This window comes from Fukomys damarensis, unplaced genomic scaffold (genome assembly GCF_012274545.1).
Source record: "Fukomys damarensis isolate Sample0158 unplaced genomic scaffold, DMR_v1.0_HiC HiC_scaffold_5, whole genome shotgun sequence".
NCBI classification, from domain to species: Eukaryota; Metazoa; Chordata; class Mammalia; order Rodentia; family Bathyergidae; genus Fukomys; species Fukomys damarensis.
Window position 1 is genome coordinate 54,944,583 of NW_022900917.1, and position 10,045 is coordinate 54,954,627.

The 10,045-nt window shown below is 35.3% G+C and overlaps 1 protein-coding gene across 1 annotated transcript in view; it reads right to left on the reverse strand.

The window, feature by feature from the left end:
• The window catches only part of Rp1 (RP1 axonemal microtubule associated), a 285,043-nt gene that overhangs the window by 114,856 nt on the left and 160,142 nt on the right, over nt 1-10,045 (reverse strand). Inside the window, exon 19 of the mRNA XM_033759105.1 lies at nt 86-218. Coding sequence (XP_033614996.1) covers nt 86-218 — 133 coding nt within the window. The remainder of the gene's footprint in view (nt 1-85; nt 219-10,045) is intronic.

A 10,045-nucleotide genomic window follows, 5' to 3' on the forward strand; every position in this document is an offset into this window, starting at 1 on the left:
GAATAGCTCAGAAATAAATTCAAGCAGCTACAAGGCAGTTTAAATATGATATGTTAACATGTACATATGAACTTTAACAATATACCTGGAAAAATAGGTTGTCCTTCTTTGATTACAGGAAGCTCACAAACAAAATCTCCATCTGCTTGGATCTGAGACACCCATGCATTTGCTACAAAATCTAAAATCTTCTTGCTCTTTATATGTTGCATGGTTACCTGGGATTAGAAGAAACAATGATCAAGTTGCATGATTTCCAGTTTCTCATAAAAGTCAGAATATATAATCTGTTTATTACTGAGGTGGTGGTAATGTTTTTTGTTTGTTTGTTTTATTTTGTTTTGTTTTGTTTTCTGGTACCAGGGATCAAACTCTAGTCCTTGCACTTGCAAGGCAGGTGGCAGAACCACTGAGCTAAATGTCCAGCCTGGTGGTGATGATTTTTAGTAGTAATAGCATTCTAGTGGCTATTATATATTAGGCTATTGTTATTTGCCAAATATTATTCTACATGATTTATTTTAATGATCTTTTAATTATCACCAGATAAATGGATAAAATTCTTACAACATTTTTTTTTGTGTATGTGTACTGGGGATTGAACTTGGGTCCTTATGCTTGTGAGGCAGGCAGTGGCACCATTGAGATAAATCCCTGGCCCCAAAGCTTGGAAACTTGTAATTGACTCTGTCTGATCTGACTATCTCAGTTTGTCCTAAGAGAGTGACCAAAAACATAATCTACAGGAAAAACTCCAAAAGAGAGTTTGTGTTTATATTAATCACCAAAGCAAGCTATAGAGTAGAACCTTTTAAAGTTTCAATGACTTTTAAGTTTATTTATAATATCAGTAAGCTCTGCCCTCAGCATCCACATGTTCCAGCACAGTGCCTTTTCCTGCATGTCCAGAGGATGTTCAGTAGACACCTCCTTAGGGCTTGTTCCTTTGGTAGCTATTTCAACCAGAGGCTTCTCTCCATTATGTTATCCTTCATATCGCAGGAGACTAGCAGAGGACTTGCCTTCCCTCCTATCACAATGGATGGCATGCCCTTCTCCTTTTAAGATGTTAGTTAATATTCTAAATAAGGCCACAGCCCTACTCCTTACTTTCCTCTGCCTTCTTTAGGAATAGATAATATCATGTTTCAGGTGATTATTCTCAGACTTTGTCACTGTAACACTGCCTTCAAGCTCTTTTAAAAACCTGTTTTAAGGCTGTTTCAGGAGTTTTATACACTGTTCACAACTTTTTCAATTATCTGACTTATCTTATAAAACCCACAATCTTCAAACAATGAAAAGTTCATGACTAGATCCAATCTTGCTAGATATTTCTTTCTCCTACCTAATACTCTAGTCCTACTTATCTATTCTTGGTTCCATGAACTAGAAACATGTCTTCTCTTAATAGGTTTCATACATAATCTAATTTGCTTAGAATAGCTTTTTTTCTCACTCATTACTGTGTTGAGCATGCCCAATATTTCTTACATAGCTGAGACATAACCTTTCTAAAAAGTCTTTTGTGACCCCTTTTATGACTTAACATCTTCAACTGAACTGAGAAAAGGGACCTTGTCCTATTCATTGTTAGTACTTCCTCAAGCTTTCACAAGATAGTCTTGGGTTATTTGCTGAATAGATGAATAAGTGAAACAGGTATTTATCAATATAGGTAATCATAGATCTTATCATCAATGCCTGATTTCATCTATATTTCACTTAGGCAAGGGGCTATGAGAACACTTTTTAATACACACACACACACACACATATATATGTGTGTGTGTATGTATATATGAAATATTCAAAAGATATATAAATTACATATTCTTCATGTTAAAATTAGCCAAATTTATACATAAATATAAAAGATGTTTATAAAATATACTCCCCTAAACTGGGAAATGAACCCCTCCCAATCCCACTTTACTTTTCTGGAAATTAGATAGAAAATTCAGTATGCCAAGAGAAAAAAAAAACAACAATCAAAAGGATTTATATGCTTTTTAGTCCCAATCAGATACAATGCTCAAATGCAATTGTTTTTGTCCCCCTGCCTAATAATAAGAAATGTCAGTTGTTTTAATATTCCAGAGACTACAGAAATGGCAAGAGTGGGTGAATAAAAGGAGAGTGATTAGCATCCTACAGCTGAGGTCCTATTTTACGGTCATCTTTTTGCTAAGGTTTCAGCAGGGAAAGACAGCATTTAATCATTTTTATTTCATTTCTGGAGCCAATGAGATCTATTACTTTTGTTTTATTTGGGGCAGAAAGAGATGGTGTTCCCTAAGCTATACAGAGAAACATACTCCTCAGAAGTCTGAAAATAAAATTACTAACAACAACAACAACAACAACAACAAAAAACAGCACTGCCCATCACAGCAGAGGAGACCAGCAGCAGCCTGCAACCCTCTGGTGGGCCCACCTCTTCAGTGAGGAGCAACAGAAGTGCACAAAAGCAGCACAAGACCCTCTGGTAAGCCCACACATTCAGTGCCAACACAGCACTATCCATGTCCTCACCCCACAAACAAGAGAAAGAGGGGCTCTCTGAGGCTCCTAGATGAAAATTGAAGCCCACTTGAAAAGTGAAGGAAATCTCTGTGATAAAAGCACACCACACCACCATAGTTGGTAAGTTGGAGGGACTAGCACCTCAAATCAGAACCTGATCTAAACTTCAGGGGAAAGAAAACTGGAACCTGCAATGGAAACTTGCAGAGTTCAACCCAGCAGGATGTCAAAGATCTCAACTTGGGCTGTGCAGCCAGAAATCAGCCTGAACCTCAGGAGACAGCTGCTGGCTTGCTGAGACTAATTAATTGAGATTAGCACACTCCTACCAATGCTGTCTATTGTGTCAGCAGAGGAGTATCCTGAAGGAGGGGCCCTCTATTTCTATTGGTATTTTTTGTTTTTAAAGTAATTATTTTTCTCATATCTTTAATCATTTAAAAATTTTTATTTTTCTTTTCTCAAATTCTTTTCTTGTTTTCTTCTCTCTCTCTCTCTCTCTCTCTCTCTCTCACACACACACACACCTTGATCTTTTCTCTCCCATTTTGTTCCTGTTCCTCTCCTAATTAGAATTTATTTTCTTTCTTTTCCTTTTCTTCTCTTTTTCCTTCTCTCAATTGCCATTACTTTAAAAAGAAAGTAATTATAGTCTCTAGCCTCCCTATTGCTGTTAGGTTGTGTTCTTGTGTATATTTTGTTCTGTCTTCTCCTCTTCTTTTCAACAGCTTCCTAGTTTGTGTGATCTTCCTGTGTCCTATGGCCTCACTTCTAACCTTTCTCTATCCTATCTATCTATCTATCTATCTATCTATCTATCCCTGTATCCCCAACTCCTTCTAAATCCCCATCCTGGAGGGTAAAGTTGCTATAGTGAAGAGTTTATTCAATATAAACCTATTTTGGGCTGGTCCTCAATTTTTATTTAATTCACACAGTTAAAGGTGGCAGACTAATAACTAGCATAAATTATCATTTTCTAAACTGTGCTTGATGCTTCTATGTTGCTGATTTTATCACTTGGGCTAAGGTGCTGTGATTGATCTAATCAGTAGTCCTCCCTAATGAAAATGAGACTGCCTCAAAGTCATTAGAGACTCAAAACCTAAAGACCAGCTATATCTGCAAGATTGAAGTATTAACACAGGAATTAAACCAAGGACAGAACCAACCACCAAAACAGAAATGAGGAATTTAAACAAGGCACAAACACAGACTTCCACCTCACCAAAGGTAAACTCTGGGGGAAATGAGGTGGAAAAGTCTGACAGTCAACAATCTGGACACCCTGAACCGATAGTACAGGAAGTAAATGAACAGATAAATGATGCTCTAGAAAAATTCAAAACAGAAATAATTTCCCAGATAACCACAGAGATGGTGAGAAGAATAAAAGACATGAATAGAGACTCTAGAACAAAAGCAGATTAAAAAAAAAAAAGATGAGCTCAGGACCATGATAAAAACCATGAATGCCCAGCATAGGAAGGAAATGGAAACTCTGAATACCCAACATAGGAAACAAATGGAATCCACAAAACAGATTCAAACAGATATCTAGATTAAAAACTCTATAGAAAGCATTCACAGCAGAATGAATGGAAGTGAACATAGAATTTCAGATATAGAAGATAGGATTGTGGTCAGTGACCACGAAAAGAAAGTTCTCTTAAAAATAGTAAGGTATCATGAGAAATCATCCAACAACTCTTAGATGATGCAAAGGAGAAGAATGTAAGACTGATAAGAGTCCATGAAAAAGTACAAATGATATAAAAAAAAACTGTTCACAGAATTAATGACAGAAAATTTCCCAAACAGAGGGGAAGAATTTGACATACAGATAAGTGAGGCATATAGGACTCCATGATCCCCCCACCACCAAAAAATCTACACCTAGACATATACTAATCAAGATCCCAGGAACCCAAAAGAAGAAAAAATACTACAAGCAGTTAGAGAAAAGAAACAAATCACATGCAAAGGAAAGTCCATCACAGAAGACTTTTTTCACAGAAGACTTTTCAACACAAAACCTCAAGTCAAGGAGAGCCTGGAATGACATATTTTAAGCCCTAAAATAAATCAACCTTCAACCTACACTGATGTATCCTACAAAACTATCTTTCAAAATCGAAGGGGAATTAGGGAAAATAAGGTACTTCCATGACAAAGAACACTTGAGAAATTTCATGAACACCAAACTGGCACTCCAAACACTTCTAAACAATATGATGAAAAAAGAAAATGAAGGTCATTCTCCATAAGGACCAACAGAGCAAATACACCAGGCAAGGCAAGAAATTAAAGGGAGAGGGGGGAAAAATAAAATATAACAGAACCAATGACCGGAAAATAACATGACAATGAAAAGTCAATATATAACAGTTATAACCATCAATATTAATGGCCTGAATTCACCAATCAAAAGAAACAGGCTGGCAAAATGGATTAAGTAGCAAAATTCAACAATATGCCATATACAAGAAACACACTTAATCCACAAAGAAAATCATAGACTGAGAGTAAAAGGATAGCAAACAGTTCTCCATGCAACAGGAGCCCAGAAAAAAAGCAGGGGTAGCCATCTTATTTGCAGACAGAGCAGATTTCAAACCAAAACTAATTAAGAGAGACAAACAAGGACACTACATCCTGGTAAAGGGAACAATACAAGAGGAAAAAAGTGACAATCATAAATATGTATGCACCAAATACTAATGCCCCAAACTATACAAAACAAATATTAATGGACATGAAAAATGAAATAAGAACTAATACAATAGTAGTGGGGGACCTCAATATTCCACTGACACAATAGATAGATTATCTAGACAAAAAATAACAAAATAACAGAATTGAATGAAGGCTTAGAAAAAACAGATTTAGTAGATGTCTACAGAGTGTTCCACCCCATAAAATCAGAATATACATTCTTTTCGGTGGCACATGGGTCATTTTCCAAAACACATCACATGCTAGCTCCGCAAACATGCTTAAATAAATGCAAAGGAATTGAAGTTATCCCCTGTATATTTTAAGACCATAGTGTATTTAAAGCAAAGATCAATAGCTTAAGAAACCACAGGAACTTCACAAACACATGGAAATTAAATAACACCCTGCTGAAAAACCAATGAGTCACAGAGGAAATTAAAGAAGAAATTAGACAGTTCCTACAATTAAATGAAAATTCCAATACAACATACAGGAATCTATGGGACAAAATGAAAGCTGTTCTACAAGGGAAATTCATACTAGTAAATACCCATATTATGAAAACAGAACTGGTTCAAATAAATAACCTAATATTTAACCTTAAGTTTCTAGAAAAAAAACATCAAAACAAACTGACAGCTCTTACAAGGGAGGAAATTATAAAGATCAGAACAGAAATTCATGCAATTGAGACTAAGAGAATGATACAAAAAAATCAATAATTGAAGAGTTGTTTTTTTTTTAAAGAATAAAATCAATAATCCCTTACCCAACCATATCAAAAAGAGGAAAGAAAAGACTCAAATTCATGCAATTAGGAATAAAAAAGGTGAAGTCACAACAGATCCACCAGAAATCCAGAGGATCATCAAAACCTACTTCAAAAACCTGTACTCTAATAAAATGGAAAACACAGAAGAAATGGACAGATTCCTAGATACATATGAACTCTTCCAATGTTCAACAAAGAAGATATGAAAAGTCTAAACACCCCAATTACATTCAGTGAAATGGAAAACATAATTTTAACATTATCAACAAAGAAAAGCCAAGGTCCTGATGGTTTCATTGCTGAATTCTATAAGACATTTAGAAAAAAACAATCACCACTACTCTTTGAGCTCTTCATTGAAATTGAAAGGGAAGCAGTACTTCCAAATTCATTCTTGGAAGCAAATATTACTTTAATTCCAAAACCAGGAAAAGATCCAACCAAAAAAGAGAACTACAGGCCAATGTCCCTAATAAACACAGATGTGAAAATCCTCAATAAGATATCACAAAACAGAATACAGAAGGTCACAAAGAAGATTATGTGCCCTGACAAAGTCAGTTTAATCCCAGGGATGCAAGGATGGTTCAACATTTGTAAATCAATAAATGTAATAAACTATATTAACAGAGTCAAGAACAAAAACCATATCATCTCATTAGATCGAGAAAAAGCATTCAACAAAATTCAACACCCACTCATGATAAAAAAAAAACCTACAGAGAATTGGAATAGATGGTACTTATCTCAATATGATAAAGGCTATCTATGAAAAACTGACAGCCAATATCATACTAAATGGTCAAAACTGAAAACCTTCACACTAAAATCAGGAAAAAGTCAAGGATGTCCACTGCCACCACTCCTGTTCAACATAGTTCTAGAAACATCAACCACTACAGCAATTAGACAAGGGAAAGAAATAAAAGCAATAAAAATAGGAAAGGAAGAAGTTGAACTGTCATTATTTGCTGATGATATGATACTCTACATAGGACCAAAAAAGTCTGCCAAAATACTTCTAGACTTAATTGACAGATTCAGTAGAGTAGATGGATACAAAGTTAACACTCAAAAATCAATAGCCTTCTTGTACACAAATAACAGACTCACTGAGAGAGAAATTAGGGAAACAATTCCTTTCACAATAACATCCAAAAAATGAAATATCTAGGAATCAATCTAACAGAGAAAAAAATATAATAACACTCTGAAAAAAGAGATAGAAGAGGATATAAGATGGAAAAACAACACTTGCTCCTGGGTAGGAAGAATCAACATAGTGAAAATGGCCATACTTCCAAAACTGCTATACAGATTCAATGCAATACTGATTGAATTCCTAACAGTATTTCACATAACTTGAGAAAACAACCCCAAAATTAATTTGGAACCAGAAGAGACTTAGAATAGCAAAAACCATTCTAGGCAACAGAGACATGGCAGGGGGTATCAAAATGCCCAACATGAAACTATACTAAACAAATCACTGTGATAAAAACAGCATGTACTGGCAAAAAAACAGACCCAAGGATCAGTGGAATAGATTGGAATACACAGAAACAACACCAGACATACTCAGCTACCTCATCTTTGAAAAAGGGGCCAACCATCCTCACTGGAGGAAAAATAGCCTCTTTAATAAATGGTGTTGGAAAAACTGGCTTTCAACTTGCCAAAGATTAAAACTAGATCCCTTTCTTTCACCATGCACTAAACAAAAATCCAATTAAAGATCTAAATATCAAAACAGAAACACTAAACTTATTGGAAAATAAATTAGAATTCTCAAAGACACTGGCATAGGAAAAGACTTTATGAATAAATCCTCCACAGCACAAGAACTTGCACAACTGGGATCTCATTGTATTAAAAAGGTTTTTCAGTGCAAGAGAAACCACCAACAGAACTAAGAGACAACCTAAAATGTGGGGAAAAAAATTTTACCAGCTACTCCTAAGACAAATAACTACTATCTAGAATATATAAAGAACTTTAAAAAATCAGACCCCCTCCAAATACATAGGCCCAATTCAAAAATGGGCATCAGAAATGAACAGACATTTCTCAAACAAGTAAAAGCAGAACTTAAATATAGGAAAAGATATTCAATGTCACCAGTCATTTGAGAAAACCAGATGAAAAAAACACTGAGATTACCCCTTACCCCAGAAAGAATGGCTGCTATCAACAAATCAACTAATAACAAATACTGGCAGTTCTGTAGGGAGAACAGAACCCTTCTCTATTATTGGTGAGGGTGCAGACTGGTGCAACCGCTGTGGAAATCAGTATGGAGATACCTCAAAAAAACTAGGATTAGAGACCTCATTTGACCAGCTATCCCCCTGTTGGGTATCTTTCCAAAAAGAATTAGAAGAATGATATCACAGTGAGATGTGTGCACCCATGTTTATAGCAGCACAGCTATTGTGAAAACTTGGAAACAAACCAAATGCCCATCAACTGGAGACTGGATAAAGATGCAGTTTTTCTATAAAATGGAGTACTACTCAGCCAGAAAGAATGAGAAACTAGAAACATTTATAGCTAAATGGATGCACAATGAAAGCTATACTCTTAAGTGAAATAAACAGGACACACGAGTAAATACCGAATAGTTTCTCTGGTGTAAAAAACTAAAAGTATAAATAAGGTTCAAATGGGATAATTGAGAGTGTGAAATAGGAAGAAAATGGATAAAGGGGAAGTTGGAAGGGGAGGGGAAAGGAAATAAGGGAAAAGAGAAAATGTGAAAAATTGAAAAAATGGAAACAAAGTCTTTGTAAATAGGAAAGGGTGAAGTGGGTGAAGGGAAGGCAGGGGTATGGGGAAAAAATAAGAACCAAGATACATCATGTAAAGGTACAAAACCCCAATGATAAATGTAACTGTATTGTTTGCTTTAAATGTATCAATAAACTTAATGGGAAAAACAAAACAAAAAATAAGAACCAAGATACATCATGTAAAGGTACAAAACCCCAATGATAAATGTAACTGTACTATTTGCTTTAAATGTATCAATAAACTTAATGGGAAAAACAAAATAAGAGGGAACAAAGAGTTCAAGGGAGTTCCTAGGCCTACTGCCTGTATGTGTGTACATAACTCTCAGAGTGGGAACACTGATCCTTACCTTCAATGCAGGAAAATTCCTTACAGGGAAACACACAGCACCACACTAGCATGGATGGGAGCTTAACAAAGAGAAACAGTTTGTACTATGAGGAAGATTTTATGGATTAAATGTGAGGTATAGAGCCAAAATATTTAAATAATAAGAGACTACATTAAAGAAACATTAATCAACAGTAAGTTCTATATAGGTTTCAAATACTGCAGGATACAGTAAGAATTTCAGATGATGGAACCAGATGTTTTGTTAAAAATGGTCAATTTAGATTATAGGTTTGAAGACTTCCTTAAGAAATACAAAAAATTTTACAAGTTTATTTTATGTAAAACTCCATTAGCTTCTTCCTGTATGGTATTCTCTCTATGAAAATTGGCAGTAAGTCTCTAATTTCAGAGACACCATACCTTCAACCTCAGAAGTATTCACTGACAGTGTTCTCATAAGCACAATCCCACTATCTCTCCTGGAAACTCTCTAGGGTGGGAGCACAAAGTAAGCTCCAACTATTTTCAAGGACAGGGTGTCTCAAAACAGAAGAATCTAAATTAAGGTAGTATTTTTAAAGTAATAAAGGAAAAACAAGGTGACATATTGTATCTATAATAATTTTTTGTGTCACGAAGGGGGGGAGGATATTGGTATGTATTTGGTAGAGATTAGAGATGATGCTAAACATTCTCTCTAATGCACAGGACAGCCTTCCACAACAAAGAATTATCTGATCCCTCAGCCAGGGATTTAGCTCACTGGTTCCTCAGCCTGCCTTGCAAGTGTAAGGTTCCAAGTTAAATCTCCAGTATCAAAATAAATACATAAATAAATAATCTGATCCCAACTGTCAGTCATGCCAAAGTTGAAGGATCCTGGAATATAAAGATAGCATTTGCTTA